At 42.7% G+C, this 19,292-nt stretch overlaps 1 protein-coding gene across 1 annotated transcript in view; it reads right to left on the bottom strand.

Annotated features, from left to right (window-relative positions):
* The window catches only part of LOC126267546 (neuronal acetylcholine receptor subunit alpha-3-like), a 149,455-nt gene that overhangs the window by 115,841 nt on the left and 14,322 nt on the right, over positions 1-19,292 (bottom strand). Inside the window, exons 2-4 of the mRNA XM_049972850.1 lie at positions 17,062-17,213; positions 8,134-8,178; positions 7,926-8,029 (exon numbers count right to left, since the gene is read on the bottom strand). Coding sequence (XP_049828807.1) covers positions 7,926-8,029; positions 8,134-8,178; positions 17,062-17,213 — 301 coding nt within the window. The remainder of the gene's footprint in view (positions 1-7,925; positions 8,030-8,133; positions 8,179-17,061; positions 17,214-19,292) is intronic.

Consider the following 19,292-nt stretch of genomic DNA (forward strand, 5'->3'; position numbering starts at 1 on the left):
ACTGGCAGATCACCGTATACATTCTCCAAGAGCCTATGAACATTTGCAGTACTCAGGTTCTGCGCTAAACGACACTAACAGCACTCTGCTTAGAACTCATTCTTCTTTGCAGACGACATTTTTAAGACAATGTATAGTGCCACCAATAATCGAAAGTTCATGAAACGCGGGGGGCTGATGCTGGAATACTCCATGAGGTTCCACAACAAATTCCACATTTCTGAGCGAAAACTGGCCGAAAAATCTGTATTCTATTCTTGTTGAACGCCCCTTGTTACCTTATTTATGTGTAAAAGTAACACCTTTTCATCACATAAAAGTTTAAAACGTCTTTTCGTCTAAAATGCCTTTCCTTTTTAGGGCTCTCTGTTTGGTAGTCCCATCAACGTGTCAGTAATTCCGACGTGACGTTCGATCGAGAAAAGTGGCCACACCCCTCGGCATGAAAAGTGCCCTAGATGTGTAACAAAAATGGTTCAAATGACTCTGAGCACTATGGGACTTAACTTCTGTGGTCATCAGTAACCTAGAACATCGAACTACTTAAACCTAACTAACCTAAGGACATCACACACATCCATGCCCGATGCAGGATTCGAACTTGTGACCGTAGCAGTCACGCCGTTCCAGACTGAAGCGCCTAGAACCGCTCAGCCACTCCGGCCGGCAGATGTGTAACCCAGTAAGAATTAGTTACTTCCGTACACCATACATAATACTACAGTACAGACTGAGCTCCAACCCCTTTCGTAAAGAAAGCTATCATCCATCATTGTAAAGCTGTGTGACAGTTTTCAATTAAATAATTTATTTTATTTTTATTTATAACTTTCTTTGTTCTGTTGTATTTGGCCTAATAACAACGACTGAAAAAGATTTTCTCCAGCCGCTTGGAATGGTTTCAGATATGAGGGCATCAAGATGTGTAGAAAATATGTCACTGCCCTAGGAAGGAATAAGTGACCAATATGTAAGCATCAGAAAAAATGGACATAGTTCCTGAATATTCATCTGAATAAATACTCCGCAAGCCGCATCAAGGTGTGTATTAGAGAGTACTTCCGGTACCACTAACTGTTCAATAGCGAATGGAGTGAGGGGAAGAATGACTATCCACAAGCCTCTATATCATCTTTAATTTCTCCTCGCGCTCACTTCGCAAGTCGTATGCCTTTTCCCGTTAAATCTTTCCGTTTTCACTCAAAAATATTTGATGTAATACTTCGTAGTATGTAAATTCGAAATGCGTAAGAAGCAGTATTCTATTAATAACCATGTTATGGTGAGATACGATAATGGAGAAAAATTAGTTACATGGAGGAGACGTCTCCCAGATACCGTGCAACACCACCGCTACACTTTATAACTGCAGCAGTTTTTCATTTCACCGAGGAAAATAAGGACCAATTTTCTACAGAGCTCACATAGGCCGTATACAGCTGAAGCTGGTCGTTCATGATTATATTCGGTAGAGCTGCCATTTTGCGGGGACGTTCATTGCTGCGTTTCACCCGTACTTCCAAATTTCTTATGTTATTGAGGTTCAGTGATTCGTGAGCCAGTCGAGACGGTGAAGTTGGTGTTTATCATTTTCAAAGAAACAGAAAACAGGCCGATACTTGGTTTCTGAGAATTTTTATACAAACGTCCTGGTTCATATTTACGGTAACTTAAAGGAGTATAAATGTAACCTGAATAAAGCCGCAAACAACTGTTAACTGATGACTTATTAACAACCACTTTCGTTCCGTTAAAGCCTTACTTACCTTAGATAAGATGGCCTTAACACATTTTTTAAAATATTTTTCGTCCACTTTCTCCATTCATAATGTGGGTCTACGCCGAAGTCTATATGTATTTTAAAAAATAAATTAAGGTCAGACAATAAAAATAAACCCAAATAAAAAGTATTAAAGCAGTGTTACATAAATCAGCAAATGGAGACGCTCCCAACGTTCGTAGTCACAGAGTCCAATCCCATGCAGAAGGGAAGTGGTCAAAAAACAATAAACGGCAGAGCACTAGGGCGAATAATACAGGGGATGAGGCAATGTATTAGAAAAAAAAACCTAGGTAGTGTAACAAATATGATAAAAAAGTGGAAAATACAAGAAGCATAAAATTAGATATCATCAATGAGCCATATATCAGAGAAATTGAACCCATTAAGTAGCCCCATTATTAGAAAGTTAACACCACTCTAGGACGAAAAAGTTATGCAAGATTAAAAATCGGGAAGCAAAAAGTTGATTAAGCTGTAGGTCATAGATGAGCGTCCATGTGGAATTCGAATGCAGATGAAGGACGAAAGGTATTAAAAAACCGTGAATTGTGAAACTGCAAGGTATTGACAATCCCAACGTTCATATTTAGAAAATATCTCGATTTCGTTTTAAAGACAAGAGATCTACTAAATAACTTACTCATTAATACTCTTGAGAACAGTGAATATATATATTTGAAAGATGTAGTGGAGTTTTTGTTAATATTTCGTAAATGGAAATGCCATGTGGCTAGGGCCTCCTGTCGGGTAGGCCGTTCGCCTGGTGCAAGTCTTTCGATTTGACGCAACTTCCGCGACTTCGTGCCGATGGGGATGAAATAATGATGATTAGGACAACACAACACCCAGTCCCTGAGCGGAGAAAATCACCGACCTATTCGTGAAATATATATATATATACACTCCTGGAAATTGAAATAAGAACACCGTGAATTCATTGTCCCAGGAAGGGGAAACTTTATTGACACATTCCTATGGTCAGATACATCACATGATCACACTGACAGAACCTCAGGCACATAGACACAGGCATGGACCAGCGTTCGTGCTGGACGTGCAGACCGCGTGAGACGACGCTTCATCCAGTCCCAAACATGCTCAATGGGGGACAGATCCGGAGATCTTGCTGGCCAGGATAGTTGACTTACACCTTCTAGAGCACGTTGGGTGGCACGGGATAGATGCGGACGTGCATTGTCCTGTTGGAACAGCAAGTTCCCTTGCCGGTCAAGGAATGGTAGAACGATGGGTTCGATGACGGTTTGGATGTACCGTGCACTATTCAGTGTCCCCTCGACGATCACCAGAGGTGTACGGCCAGTGTAGGAGATCGCTCCCCACACCATGATGCCGGGTGTTGGCCCTGTGTGCCTCGGTCGTATGCAGTCCTGATTGTGGCGCTCACCTGCACGGCGCCAAACACGCATACAACCATTATTGGCACCAAGGCAGAAGCGACTCTCATCGCTGAAGACGACACGTCTCCATTGGTCCCTCCATTCACGCGTGTCGCGACACCACTGGAGGCGGGCTGCACGATGTTGGGGCGTGAGCGGAAGACGGCCTAACGGTGTGCGGGACCGTAGCCCAACTTCATGGAGAAGGTTGCGAATGGTCCTCGCCGAAACCCCAGGAGCAACAGTGACCCTAATTTGCTGGGAACTGGCGGTGCGGTCCCCTACGGCACTGCGTAGGATCCTACGGTCTTTGCGTGCATCCGTGCGTCGTTGTGGTCCGGTCCCAGGTCGACGGGCATGTGCACCTTCCGCCGACCACTGGCGACAACATCGATGTACTGTGGAGACCTCACGCCCCACGTGATGAGCAATTCGGCGGTACGTCCACCCGGCCTCCCGCATGCCCACTATACGCCCTCGCTCAAAGTCCGTCAACTGCACATACGGTTCACGTCTACGCTGTCGCGGCATGCTACCAGTGTTAAAGACTGCGATGGAGCTCCGTATGCCACGGCAAACTGGCTGACACTGACAGCGGCGGTGCACAAATGCTGCGCAGCTAGCGCCATTCGACGGCCAACACCGCGGTTCCTGGTGTGTCCGCTGTGCCGTGCGTGTGATCATTGCTTGTACAGCCCTCTCGCAGTGTCCGGAGCAAGTATGGTGGGTCTGACACACCGGTGTCAATGTGTTCTTTTTTCCATTTCCAGGAGTATATATATCACAAACTGATCGATTATGTGTGTGTGTATTTCCTAACTTTTGATTAGTTTTATGCCACTGTACATATTTTGGTGCCAACATTAATGTGACTGAAATTAAAGTTAGATATTATTTACAAATTTGTCGAAAAGAAAAATTAATGCCTTCTGTCGAATGGCAACCCTGTACGTTTGAACTGGTTGTACTGATGTGTCAGGAGGCCAATGAAATTAACAAAAAAAAAAAAAAAAAAAAAAAAGAATGCTCCACAGTTACTCCAATACTTCAAAAGATACGAAGTTCCAAGTAATTAACGAACTATAAAATAAAACCCCCCCATGAACCATGGACCTTGCCGTTGGTGGGTAGGCTTGCGTGCCTCAGCGATACAGATAGCCGTACCGTAGGTACAACCACATCGGAGGGGTATCTGTTGAGAGGCCAGACAAACGTGTGGTTCCTGAAGAGGGGCGGTAGCCTCTTCAGTAGTTAAAAGGACAACAGTCTGGATGATTGACTGATCTGGCCTTGTAACATAAAGCAAAACGGCCTTGACGTGCTGGTACTGCGAAATGGTCAAAGCAAGGGGAAACTACGGCCGTAATTTTTCCCCAGGGCATGCAGCTCTACTGTATGATTAAATGATGATGGCGTCCTCTTGGGTAAAATATTCCGGAGGTAAAATAGTCCCCCATTCAGATCTCCGGGCGGGGACTACTCAAGATGATGTCGTTATCAGGAGAAAGAAAACTGTCGTTCTACGGATCGGAGCGTGGAATGTCAGATCCCTTAATCGGGCAGGTAGGTTAGAAAATTTAAAGAGGGAAATGGACAGGTTAAAGTTAGATATAGCGGGAATTGGTGAAGTTCGGTGGCAGGAGGAACAAGACCTCTGGTCAGGTGACTACAGGGTTATAAACACAAAATCAAATAAGGGTAATGCACGAGTAGGTTTAATAATGAATAGGAAAATAGGAATGCGGGTAAGCAACTACAAACAGCATAGTGAACGCATTATTCTGGCCAAGATAGATACGTAGCCCACACCTACTGCAGTAGTACAAGTTTATATGCCAACTACCTGTGCAGATGACGAAGAAATTGAAGAAATGTATGATGAGATAAAAGAAATTATTCAGGTAGTGAAGGGAGATGAAAATTTAATAGTCATGGGTGACTGGAATTCGAGTGTCGGAAAAGCGAGAGAAGGAAACGTAGTAGGTGAATATGGATTGGGGCTAAGAAATGAAAGAGGAAGCCGCCTGGTAGAATTTTGCACAGAGCACAACTTAGTCATAGCTAACACTTGGTTTAAGAATCATGAAAGAAGGTTGTATACATGGAAGAACCCTGGAGATACTAAAAGGTATCAGATAGATTATATAATGGTAAGACAGAGATTTAGGAACCAGGTTTTAAATTGTAAGACATTTCCAGGGGCAGATGTGCACTCTGACCACAATCTATTGGTTATGACCTGTGGATTAAAACTGAAGAAACTGCAAAATGTTGGGAATTTAAGGAGATGGGACCTGGATAAACTGAAAGAACCAGAGGTTGTACAGAGTTTCAGGGAGATCATAATCGAACAATTGTCAGGAATGGGGGAAAGAAATACAGTAGAAGAAGAATGGGTAGCTTTGAGGGATGAAGTAGTGAAGGCAGCAGAGGATCAAGTAGGTAAAAAGACAAGGGCTAGTGGAAATATTTGGGAACAGAAGAAATATTGAATGTAATTGATGAAAGGAGAAAATATAAAAATGCAATAAATGAAGCAGGCAAAAAGGAATACAAACTTCTCAAAAATGAGTTCGACTGGAAGTGCAAAATGGCTAAGCAGGGATGGCTAGAGGACAAATGTAAGGATGTAGAGGCACATCTCACTACGGGTAAGATAGATACTGCCTACAGGAAAGTTAAAGAGACCTTTGGAGAAAAGAGAACCACTTGTATGAACATCAAGAACTCAGATGGAAACCCAGTTCTAAGCAATGAAGGGAAAGCAGAAAGGTGGAAGGAGTATATAGAGGGTCTATACAAGGGCGATGTACTTGAGGACAATATTATGGAAATGGAAGAGGTTATAGATGAAGATTAAATGGGAGATACGATACTGCGTGAAGAGTTTCACAGAGCACTGAAAGACCTGAGTCGAAACAATTATGGAAATGGAAGAGGTTATAGATGAAGATTAAATGGGAGATACGATACTGCGTGAAGAGTTTGACAGAGCACTGAAAGACCTGAGTCGAAACAAGGCCGCCGGAGTAGACAACATTCCATTGGAACTACTGACGGCCTTGGGAGAGCCAGTCCTGACAAAACTCTACCATCTGGTGAGCAAGATGTATGAAACAGGCGAAATACCCTCAGACTTCAAGAAGAACATAATAATTCCAATCCCAAAGAAAGCAGGTGTTGACAGATGTGAAAATTACCGAACTATCAGTTTAATAAGCCATAGCTGCAAAATACTAACATGAATTCTCTACAGACGAATGGAAAAACTAGTAGAAGCCGACCTCGGGGAAGATCAGCTTGGATTCCGTAGAAATACTGGAACACGTGAGGCAATACTGACCTTACGACTTATCTTAGAAGAAAGATTAAGGAAAGGCAAACCTACGTTTCTACCATTTGTAGACTTAGAGAAAGCTTTTGACAATGTTGACTGGAAAACTCTCTTTCAAATTCTAAAGGTGGCAGGGGTAAAATACAGGGAGCGAAAGGCTATTTACAATTTGTACAGATACCAGATGGCAGTTATATGAGTCGAGGGACATGAAAGGGAAGCAGTGGTTGGGAAGGGAGTGAGACAGGGTTGTAGCCTCTACCCTATGTTATTCAATCTGTACATTGAGCAAGCAGTAAAGGAAACAAAAGAAAAATTCGGAATAGGTATTAAAATCCATGGAGAAGAAATAAAAACTTTGAAGTTCGCCAGTGACATTGTAATTCTGTCAGAGACAGCAAGGGACTTGGAAGAGCAGTTGAATGGAATGGACAGTGTCTTGAGAGGAGTATATAAGATGAACATTAACAAAAGCAAAACGAGCATAATGGAATGTAGTCGAATTAAGTCGGGTGATGCTGAGGGAATTAGATTAGGAAATGATACACTTCAAGTAGTAAAGGAGTTTTGCTCTTTGGGGAGCAAAATAACTGATGATGGTCGAAGTAGAGGGGATATAAAATGTAGACTGGCAATGCAAGGAAAGCGTTTCTGAAGAAGAGAAATTTGTTAACATCGAATATAGATTTGTCAGGAAGTCTTTTCTGAAAGTATTTGTATGGAGTGTAGCCATGTATGGAAGTGAAACATGGACGATAAATAGTTTAGAGAAGAAGAGAATAGAAGCTTTGGAAATGTGGTGCTACAGAAGAGTGCTGAAAATTAGATGGGTAGATCACGTAACTAATGAGAAAGTATTGAATAGGATTGGGAGAAGAGGAGTTTGTGGCACAACTTGACAAGAAGAAGGGATCGGTTGGTAGGACATATTCTGTGGCATCATGGGATCACCAATTTAGTATTGGAGGGCAGCGTGGAGGGTAAAAATTGTAGAGGGAGACTAAGAGATGAATACACTAAGCAGATTCAGAAGGATGTAGGTTGCATTAGGTACTGGGAGATGAAGAAGCTTGCACAGGATAGAGTAGCATGGAGAGCTACATAAAACCAGTCTCGGGACTGAAGACCACAACAACAACATAAAATAATAACCCTTAAAATGTTAGCATTCTTTATTTATTTATTGGCTCATTAATGCTGTTTTTTAATGTGTACAAAGTTGTCAAACACGGATTCAGTGATGCAGTATTGCGGTGCTCATGACTGGACATTAACTTATTCGTCTTAAATATGTTTTGGTGGTGAGACGGGTGCATTTATTTTCTACTAGAAAGGAAAAATATAAAAATTTTTGTAGAAGTGGGATGCACTTAATGAACATTGCTTTTAGTCTCTGTGTCACCGAACTCACCTATGTAGAACTCCTAGGTCAGGTGTCCAGATCTCGTCAGTATAAACGTAAACATTTTTTACTACGTCACTACCTGTCCAAGATAAGCGTGAGTCCGTCCAAGCCTGTGGAGAGACGTAGAGCACTATTACTAATTGTAACTATGATTTTGAAATTTCAAATAATTACTTATATAATGTAAGATATAAATATAACATGTTCTACTCACAATGTAAATAAGGCCTTCAATCTCCATTACCCGTGCGTATCCATACTGAAACACAGATAAACCACAATAAGAAAAATCTGTCGAGAAATAGGAGATACTTCTTACAATTTACGGAATTTTTGTATTATTCCTTATGGTTGCCTATTTTCATTTTAATGGCTACGAAAGTAAATGTACACCATATGAATAGAGCAGAAACATGCAACAAAAAGTGCCAAGAGCCCAAATTGATAGATATAATTTACATAAAATATAGCAAGTGCTACTTAAATACTTTAGATAATTTCTTGGTACTGGGGTCCAAGGCCTGCACAGTACTGTTAGCCACAAAAAGTGTAATTGGCTTAACTAGGTAAAAATTGCCATTTCTTCCCTGGTACCGCAACAAGCCTTATAACGGATAAGTGCTGAGTAGTGCCCTAGCCCTGGACGTTGAATTGTCTAGCGCCAGTAAACAAAAATGATCTCAAAGGGAGAGAGGTTCAGTCTTTATCGTGACAACGCACTCTGAAGTGAGAAAACTTATTCAGAAGGCAAGTACTCTCATTGAGGAAACAGACGTAGCGGAAGGAGCTAGCTAACACCTCTGAAGCTGACGGAACAAGAAAAGCAGAGGTAATGTAGTAATCTACAGTCAGTGGCGACGACTAGCTGTGTCGACGTACTGGTTTTTCAGGAATGAGGATCTCATGTGGAGGAGAAATGTCCAGCAGACACTCAAAAATAATCCCCAAATCACTCATTCTCTGTTTCACTCAGAAGTTCTCAGACAGTCTCCAGGTGTGCACACGATGCGGAACTACGCCACCTGTGACAGTATACAATGATACAGCCAGTCACCTTTTCCGGACTAAGGCTCCGGAAGCATTAGAAGATTGCACACAGACTACGTGGCTTCTTCATACTGTCAGGTCACCTACTTGCTCATTGCTTCCTTAGAGTGTACATTTCCTGGTGGAACGTGTGTACTGATCCAGACCAATAGCTACCTGCTACCTTGCTGTCGCCCTCTAGTCCTGGTGGACCCCGCTGTTGCTGATCTGCGTCCAGAGCAAGCGAACGCCTTCGAAAATGAGAATGCTGAGGTTGACCGTTTGAATACTACACTCTCCTGAAATGTATTCTATGTTGGAGAGGGGCTGGCAGTCTGACCAGGGCTGTTGCGTATCAACGGACGTTCTCTGCCAGCGCCGGCATTCTGATGACTGCGCCGTATGACGCGACTCACGCACGGCACTCCCCAGGCGTCTCTGTTGACGACGGCACGCTGCGCTGTCGAACTCACAACGGCATCATTCCTCGAGAGGCGACTGTCCTCTGTATTCCTATCAATAAATGTCTGATTCAACCACGAATGTATCAGGGGCTCGCCGTTCCATTCCAGGAACCACCACTCGCAACCCATGTGAAGGAGCCAGCGTTAGTTCCTGAACTTTGCTCAGCCATTTGCTCGCCTTCTGCGGCTTCTAAAATGCTATTCAGTGACAGCAGTGGTACTTTACCGGACCTAGTTTATCTGCATGCACTGATTACTTGAAAATCACCATAGAAATTTCAATGGAGTGAATGTGAGAGTACTCCTATATAATAAATATAATGAGATAAACAAGAAATAGCACGACCTAACAGTATCTTATAATTCTTGCAAAATTTAGTCGGAGTGCGATTTACCTGGGTGAGAGAGAAAACAGGAAAAGGTTAGCGAGACAGTACATGACTAGCACCGTACATAGGTGCACAGCTAAGATGTCAATTACTGTGCGTGTTACGTTAACAGTCCGAATTTGCTTTTAACTCAGCACAGATAAATCGCCACTGTTATCTTTCCACAGTTAAAAGACCAATGGCGCCTCAGGAGTGGACGGTTATATCTCGAGACGTTTTAGAAGAAACTGCAAGTGTCGTCTCAGGAAACATTGCTATACTTGTATTTATATGATGTGCTAAATTGTGTTTTTGCGGTGTGAAATATGGTAGGAGAAGCTACAGAGGTGCAGAAAGTGAGTTTCATTCTTTTCCCTTAATAATAATGCAGCAGTTGATTGTCTATTTCATTGTGTAATATCTGTATTGATTCCATCAGCAGCAGTCCAGTACACTAAGTACATTCCAAAGCAATTTCAGGCAGTTACCTATAGTCCCTACATACCACATTACTGGAAAAACCACAATGATCACATAGCGTCTTTCCAACTGTTTAGTGTTTTTTGACGGCTCAGAAGCCTTATCAAGGTCGATTAATGGAAGACTCAAGTAAGATCGGTGCACGTCTACGTGCAGTCAGCATGAGATCGACATCTAGATTAACCTTAATCATCTAAATCCTAGAGGTGAAAGTCCAAAATCATTCAACAAACATGTTAGTGTCATCGACGTACATCACACTTAATGTCAATTGTGGCTTCCGGAGAGGAATATGAGCTCCGTATAGGCAGCTGTGTTGTGTAATGAGCGTCCAGGATCGGACGCCAGTGCTGAAGTCAGCATGTGGCCCTCGCCAACGTTACGAGCTCGCAGTAATAAGCGAGGAACACTCCTGTTGTCAGGACTATGGCAGCGAGGAAGAGCGGTACAGCACGTCAGAGTACACACTTCGGTGGCAGACAGCTTTGCCGACCTCTACAGGAGTCGACTGAGGTCGCTCACACACACCTGTGGCTCAGCACTTCAGTGGCTGGCGCTCACCTACGATTCAGAAAATAAAACAATTTTTGAGTCATCTAAGTATAGCACTTGCAAAATAGGTCCTCAGTTATTTGCTGGTTCCGACCTCTGCCTTCCTCTCCGGTTTATCCCATCTACAGCTCCCTCTAGTACCAAGGAAGTCATTCCCTCATGCCTTAACAGATGTCCTACCATCGAATCCCTTCCCCTTGGCAGTGTTTTCCACATAATCCTTTCCTCTCCGATTCTGCACAGACCCTCCCCACCTTATCAGTCCAACTAATTTTCAACATTCGTCTGTAGCACCACATCTCAAACCACTCAACACTCTTCTGTTGCGGTTTACCCACAGTCCATGTTTCATTAACATACGATGCTGTGCTCCAAACGTACATTCTCTGAACTTTATTCCTCAAATTAAGACCTATGTTTTGTATTAGCAGCCTTTTTTTGGCCACGAATAACATTTCTGCCATTGCTAGTCTGCATTTGGTGTCCTTCTTGCTCCATCAATCATTGTGTATTTTGCTGCGTAGGTAGCCTAATTCCTTAACTTCATCAATCCTGATGTTCATTTTCTCGCTGTACTCATTTCCGCTACTCATAATGTTCGTCTTTCTTCGATTTACTCTCAGTCCAAATTCTGTACTCATTAGATTGTTCACTCCATTCAGCAGCTCATATAATTGTTCATCGCTCAGGATAGCAATGTCATCAGTGAATTGTATCTTTGACATACTTTCACCTTGAATTTTAATTCCACTTTTATGTCCATAATTGCTTCTTCGATGTAGAGGCTAGTTTCCTTACAACCTTTTTAAACCGAGCACTTCGTTCTTGGTCGTCCACTCTTATTTTTCCCTTTTGGCTGTTGTACGTATTGTATATTACCCTTATCTTCCTACAGATTACCAGTATTCCTCATAATTGCAAACGTATTGCAGCATTGTCAATTTCCAGGCCGGCATATACTGCTTTTTCTTTAGTCTTGCGAGTGTCCCTCTATAATATGTTAGATTTTAAGAACAGAACGAGGATAAGGTGTTAGATTTACAAATCTCAGAGCATTGGGAGTAATGTTTTCCAGAAAACTCTAGAGCGCAAATGTGTATCGTGGCACTAGGGAGATGTTTTTAATACTTCACGTGTGTTAAATTTTTCACCAAACCTGCAAGCTTTGTTATCCAATTAATTCTTTGCCTTACAGACTGTATTGCTTAACTGGAAGTTATTAACTGACTTTTCAAATAAGTGTTTTGATAAACTCTTCCATTTCCTTGATCAATGTGTTATTCATCCATGTTCCGTGGCAGAAAATGCTGTTTTGAGTTTGTATTCTTTCTTAGTAAATGTTAGTTCAGATTGTATTCTGTTCCACGGTCATGGACCGGGCTAGGTGTGCAGTAAATGTCCAAGTTATCTTGATGTTGACAACTGATTCATTGATGTATCCGCATGGTGTGATCACTCATGTTTTGGAAACATCCGTACAGCAATATCGATTAACATTTTTGGTTGTTATTCTGATGGTCCATATCTGTATATAGAAAACTGAGTTCATATTTTGTGCATTTTTGGTTGCAAAAAAGTCCTTAGCACAGTATTGACTATACCTGAATAGTATGTAACTAAATGACAGCCGGCCGGGATGGCCGAGGGGTTCTAGGCGCTACAGTCTGGAACCGCGAGACCGTTCCGGTCGCAGTTCGAATTCTGCCTCGGGCATGGATGTTTGTGCTGTCCTTAGGTTAGTTAGGTTTAAGTAGTTCTAAGTTCTAAGGGACTGATGACCTCAGAAGTTTAGTCGTATAGTGGTCAGAGCCATTTGAACCATTTTAGAACTAAATGACACAAGGCTAAGGTGTAACATGATGGTGACATTATACAGTATGTGTATCTACACCACTCTAACTGGCAATTAGTATTCATTCCTAGAACTTCTGTATTTATTATGATGTATCTATCGTTTTGTTCTTCAAAACATAATTAATGTAATTTTTCCTTTTTTCTTGCATTGATTATAACTTTATTGAATATTCGCTGATTGTAAACTTCTTTGAGAGTTTCAATTCCTTTCTTTGCAAGGAGTTCTCCAGTTTTCTCAACTGCTGCAACAGTACCGTCATTAGAGAATTGAATTTTTTGCCACTGTAGTGTAAGGACGCTGTGGTTGACAACCACATGTGTCCTGATAAGGAAAGAAGTGGCACCCCATACCATCACTCCTGGTTTTAGGTCCATATCCCGCCACTGTCTGCGGTGTCTCCGTAACGTCTTCGTTGCTCGTCAGGATTCATTTCGAAGCGGGACTCATCACCGAAGACAATTCTCCTACTAACAATGACAGCTTGTTATTTTGACGATCTAACACGCCAATTAGACAGAATTAGGCACGATATCATTCAGGAGGACATCCAACTCTTCAGATCGAGGAAACGATAACTGTAAACTGTAAAGTTAGGAACACAGCTTACTGTAGTATACAAAGTGCAACAGGTCCAGGATGGCTGGTGTGTGCAATTATCTCATTATAGATTGGGATGAAAGACAGGTTGGTGGAAGAGGCAGCTGGTACGTTGTGTCAGTTGGACGGCAATTGTAAGTCACACGAACACTGAGATAATCATATAGTCTTTTTTGCTAACAAGAGCAGTACGGGATTCGTTGATGTCTCGCTGCGGTCAGCACCTGCGGCACAGCTAGCCATAAAAATCGGTACGTGCTTACCTCACCATGCGACCCCAGACGGTGATCGGCTTATGGAGTCACTCTGGCAGACAGACGCACTGCGATGAAGTCATGATGTTAGCATCTCAGTGCAATGGTGTGCCAGAGATGCAATCCTGCAGTAGCAGAGTGGACGTGCTCAAGGTTACGTACATTTTGTGATATAAAGTATCTCGACACCTGGCTGATAATGACATACAAGTTCGTGGCACACTCCATCGGTAATGCTGGAAATCTGTATGTGTTGGCCCACTCTTAGCCTTCATGACAGCTTCTACTCAGGCAGGCATACGTTCAGTCAGGTGCTCGGTTTCTTGGGGAATGGCAGCCCATTCCTCGCGGAGTGCTGAACTGAGGAGAGGTATCGATATCGCCCGGAAAGGCCTGGCACTATGTCGGCGTTCCAAAAAGTCCCAAAGGTGCTCTGTAGCATTCAGCTCAGTACTCTGTACAGGCCAGTCCATTACAAAGACTTTATTGTCGTGGAAGCACTCCGTGGATTATGAACAGGTGCTCGATCGTGTTGAAAGGTGCAACCGCCGTCCCCGAATTGCTCTTCAACAGTGGGAAGCCAGAAGGTGGTTAAAACGTCAACAACCTGTGCTGTGATAGTGTCACGCAAAACAACACCGGGTGCAAGGCCCTTCCATGAAAAACACGTCCACACCATAACACAATCACCTCCGAATTTTACTGTTGACACTATCCACTCTGAAAGATGACTTTCACCGGGCATCCGCCGTACCCACACCCTCCTATCGGACTGCCACATTGTCTACGATGATTCGTCACTCCACACAAGGTTTATCCACTGTCCAGTTGCCCAATGTTTACGTTCCTTACACCAAGCGAGGCGTCGTTTGGCATTTACCGGCGTGATGTGTGGCTTATGACCAGCCGCCTGACTAAGAAATCCAAGTTTTCTCTGCTCCCTCCTAACTGTCATAATACTTGCAGTGGATTCTGAGGCGGTGTGGAATTCCTGTATGATGGTCTGGGTAGATGTCTACCTATTACACATTATGACCCTCTTCGACTCTTGGCGGTCTCTGACAGTGAACAGACGAGGTCGGCCAGTACGCTTTTGTTCTGTACGTGTCTCTTCATGTCTCCACATCACTATCGCAACGGAAAACAGTGAACCTAGGAATGTTTAGTAGTGTGGAAATCTCGCGTACAGACGTATGACCCAAGTGACACCCAATCACCTGACCACATTCGAAGTCCGCGGGTTCCGCGGAGCCCTCAATTCTGCTCTCTCACGACGTCTAGTGACTACTAAGGTCGCTGATATGGAGCACCTGGCAGTTGGTGACAGTACAATTCACCTAATATGAAAAACGTATGTTTTTCAGGGTGTTCGGATACTTCTGATCACATATTGCAGCATCTATACAGTGAGTGACTCCCAGGTGCGAACCCCATGAAGTCTCACAGACGCCACCAGATGTAGGTATTGGTCAGCCAACAAACGATCCCCAGCTGGAGGTCTGCCATTCTTTTCCCGACAGCGTCAGGCATAGGCGCAGCCCACAGTTACGCATGCTACGGAGGCAGCATCTACGTAGGAGCCGCATGTTGGAGAACCCACAGTGGGTCGATAACTGTCTTGGAGTGCATCTTTGAAGTGATTGCAGATCGTGACAGCACTTGTAGCTGCGGCGTGCAGTATTTATGGTCACTCGTGCTGACCATGTTTTCACAGGACATAATTTCTAAACACGTAATTCATGGAAGCAGTATAGGACCAAACACGTATGTAGGCACTGCGACAGTCTGATCCCCCACACTATGCTTTGGTGACTATATTCCAGCCATGGCAACATTTTGAAGGCTGTATGTGAGGTAATCACCCTTGCTATAGTGCGAGGGTGGTGCCTTCAGTCACAGCAACAGTGTACCATGTTTCCGCTACGTAATATTCTCTCTAATCTATTTCACATATTCCAATCCCTATGTGCAACTTTACCTGCATCTCCTATGCCTTTCAATTATGAATTCAAAAGTTTCCAGTATGTTTTTCCTTATAAGAAATTCAGTATATTGACGATGTCTGTCACTTTGAAGACATAATTTTAATATTTTACTTGAGGTTTTGTCTCCTAGTGCGTACACCGTTTTTTACCAGTATTCATCACTTTAGACTGCTTATCATATTTACCCTCATGTTCTGCAATCACGGTTGTTAAGACCATTCATGGCCCTAACAAGCTGCTTTTATGCCTCTTGTTTTACTGCATACTACTAACATCCCGAAAAATCCCCTGTGGAGTCCAGGTGGGTCGTTTTATTAACCACCCTACCGAAAAAACCTTGATATGAGAAAAGGAGGCGATTTATATGTCTGTCCTTCTTATAAACCTTGGTACACCAGGGTATTCCTCACCCTTAAAACACGGTATCCACGTCTTGTGTCTTATCAATGTAATCCAAGTTAAATTCAGCGGCAACGGTACTCGTATTTCTACACTGGTTTTAAGGTGCTTAGTGCTACCTGTTGGCTTGATAAGTACACAGTGTCCGTCTTACTTACACTGATCCACATTTGCAACTTGCCGCATTGTGCTTTCTGTTGTTTCCACGCTTAATCAAAATTCTGTAGGCTTTATAATTCCCTTGCATATATTTCTCCTCCACGTTTTTCATACTTTCGAACACAAGGACTTTCCCATACTTTTAGGTGAGAGCTTGTTAATGTCATCGTCGCGAATTTAATTCCATTGAGACATACTAAGTACGGTGGCATTCAGAAAGGGAATACCTCCTAATTTAATATGTGAAAACTCTTAAACCATTTTAAATTTAACAAATGTTGTTAGCTTTCCCTATATTTATTATTGATGTATACATATTTAGTTCTCAACAGTGTCATCCTGGTGACGAACAGATTTCTCCCAACGAGATACCAGTTTTTTGATACCGTCACTTAAGTATGTTTGACTTCGTTGAAGGAGCCACAACCTGACCTGTGCTTGCATCGCTTTACCACTATCGAACTCAAGTACTCGAAGGCGTTCTTTAAGTTTTAGTAACAAATGAGAATCGGATGGGGTAAAGCCTATACTGTATGGTGGATGATCAATGACGCTGAACCCAAGACTTTAGATTATTGCAGATGTTGCAGGGCTAGATTGTGAACTGGTATTTGTCACGCTGAACAAGAGGGTGCTCCACGTCTGGAGGAACGCTTCAAATTCGAAACTTGGTTTAAGCACGTCATATCTCAAGCAACGACATAGTTACAAAGCACGCCATTTCTCAAGCAACGACGTAGTTACATTGCGCACCGGTATGTTACAGGCTACAATTTGGAACTCTCTAGCGGCAGAGACCTGCAGATACGTAGACATGAAGAATAAAGATGTAGAGTGTTAATAACGTATGTTTTATTAAAAAAAACTTTAAGCGGCTTCACATTACTTTCAGCTGGCCGTTTTGTTTATGAGGGAAGAGCAGAATCTGAGACATGCAGGATATAGTGACCACTGCACAGATGTTCCTTATGTGAGAGATAGGGTCCATTTGCAGGAATCTCACCAGATCCACGTTGAGGAGGTCAACGTAGAGTCTCACTTTCAGCTGGTCACCAGGGGGCGGCAGCGCGCGATCGTAGTTCTTGAATAGGGCAGACCGCACTGCCGCTATCTGGGACGCAGAAGCCGAGACCGCTTCCACTGCACGCCGTTCACCTGTCGAGGAAGCAGTATCATACACTGCTGTACTGACATGCCCAACAGTCAACAGCTGACATCAATAAGACTAACACATACATAAGCAGCTGAGGTAGTACAACGATTTCTGCAAATCGTAACGTGAGGAAGGTGTTACAAAAGTAAAGAACACAGAAATAGCACCTAAATTGTTTGAAAAATGGTATCTTGGACAACAGAAACAAATTACATCTGCTTACATTCAGAGCAATGTAAAGAGGAAAAAACACACTCGTGGCTCCGTGTGTGGGGTAGGATAATAATGATTAACGGATCTTTTGAAACTGACGGAAAACGAAGACGGAAAACTAATGTTTGACGTCCTGCCACAGATTAATTGATCAAAAACGTGGCAAAGGTTGTTACTGAACATGGCTGGGGTAAGAGATCGAAATGTAATTTTCTAATCAACGCTCTCGGAAATTAACTTACAAGATATAGGGAAAACAATAAAAGCTGGATAGCTGGACGGTGATTGAAACACTGTTGCTGCATAGCATTCGAGCGGAGCTATTGACCCCGCATCTCTCATTGTATTAGATTTTATGTTACATGTGTGTCTTAATGAGTCCCATGTAGTTAGTGATCAAATTAAAGTTTGTTGGGACCAAATTTTTGCCGTACAGTGAATGCTCGTAAACAGTTGTAGTTTGTTCGAGAAGCTATGTTAAAGAACCTCAGCATGCAGGGAAGATGTGTTCGCGCTGATGATTCTAATCTACTGTGTAGTATTGTTGTAACGGAATAGACCACAGGTAGTGCAACAACCGTACAAAATTGCCACTAATAATCCGATGCCCAGACTTGGGAATTTACACTATTTACCAGCAATTTCACTGTTGTGGTCAGTCAGACGGCGTTTGACTTAATGTTGAATTTTGAGAAGCGATTTCGTTTCGGACCTGAAGAGTCCGGTGAGTGTCACTCTAGAAATTATTGCTCGAACCTAGCCAGTTAAGAATTTTATCTATAGTTACCACTAATATCAATTAATGTGGCAAAGAAATCTATTACAAGTATAGTCCGTATAATATTGTGCTTGTCGTAAAATTTGTGCGGTGAACATCTCAAACAGATCTGCTTATCCTAAATCTATTTATGATACTGTTAAAAGATCTCCTCAGGTAAAATGTGTTAAAGATAGTGATAACATTACATATCTCATCGATAGTAGCTCATTTAGTACCACCATCTGTAGCGCTTATTGCTATCTGTCATTTCGCTCGTTGAAAGTGAGTAACGAAATTTCACACATTAGTCGTCAACTAAAGAAATCGAATTGCGCACAGCAGATACGTCACCACTGAGCCAAAATGTATCTCTATGCTTGCAACAGACAAAATATTATTTCAGTCATCACCCAGAGCTTTGATAAACTGATAATTTTATATAACTAGCCAAGATAGTGTTAAGAATTTCATTTTTCTGGAACCAGTTTCGACTATTGCCTCATCAGCTGGCAGATTTTAAAGCATAAATCAGAGAAAAGCTTACGTTTTTGTAGGTACAAACTGTGTTATATTAACACCTAATGTTTTAGTAGCAAGTTATCCCCCCTTTGTTCCACAACATTAACTACAATTTCGTCACATTTTGTGATTATGGATACCAGGCATAAATTTTCATTTAAGCTTTAACGTTTTCCAGGTAATGAGACGTTTGCAACAACAAACAAAAAGACCCAGTAAAGTTACCATATGTGCAAGTGTGTCATTAACAAAAGAAGTAAAGGTTTTATGTGGGCAAATTTATAATTTCGAACGTGTTGTTATTGAAATGTTCTGGAAATATGTGTGTCTGTTGTATCCTCATCAACAAGGACACCGGGTTTCAACTTAGCAAGGCCTGGAAACTATTATTAAACACCATCAAAGAGAAACGGCGCGAGCGGGCGCGAGATACTTCCGCCACGGCGGGCTGAGATGAACTGCGTCTACCACCGGGCGTGGCTGAAGCTACCCCCACCACACCCAACACGCGGCGCCCCGCCGGCCAGCCGCGCCTGGGTACGACTCGAGACCCAGCGGACATAAATACCACGGACATAGCGCAGACAGA

This window comes from Schistocerca gregaria, chromosome 4 (genome assembly GCF_023897955.1).
Source record: "Schistocerca gregaria isolate iqSchGreg1 chromosome 4, iqSchGreg1.2, whole genome shotgun sequence".
Taxonomy (NCBI): Eukaryota; Metazoa; Arthropoda; class Insecta; order Orthoptera; family Acrididae; genus Schistocerca; species Schistocerca gregaria.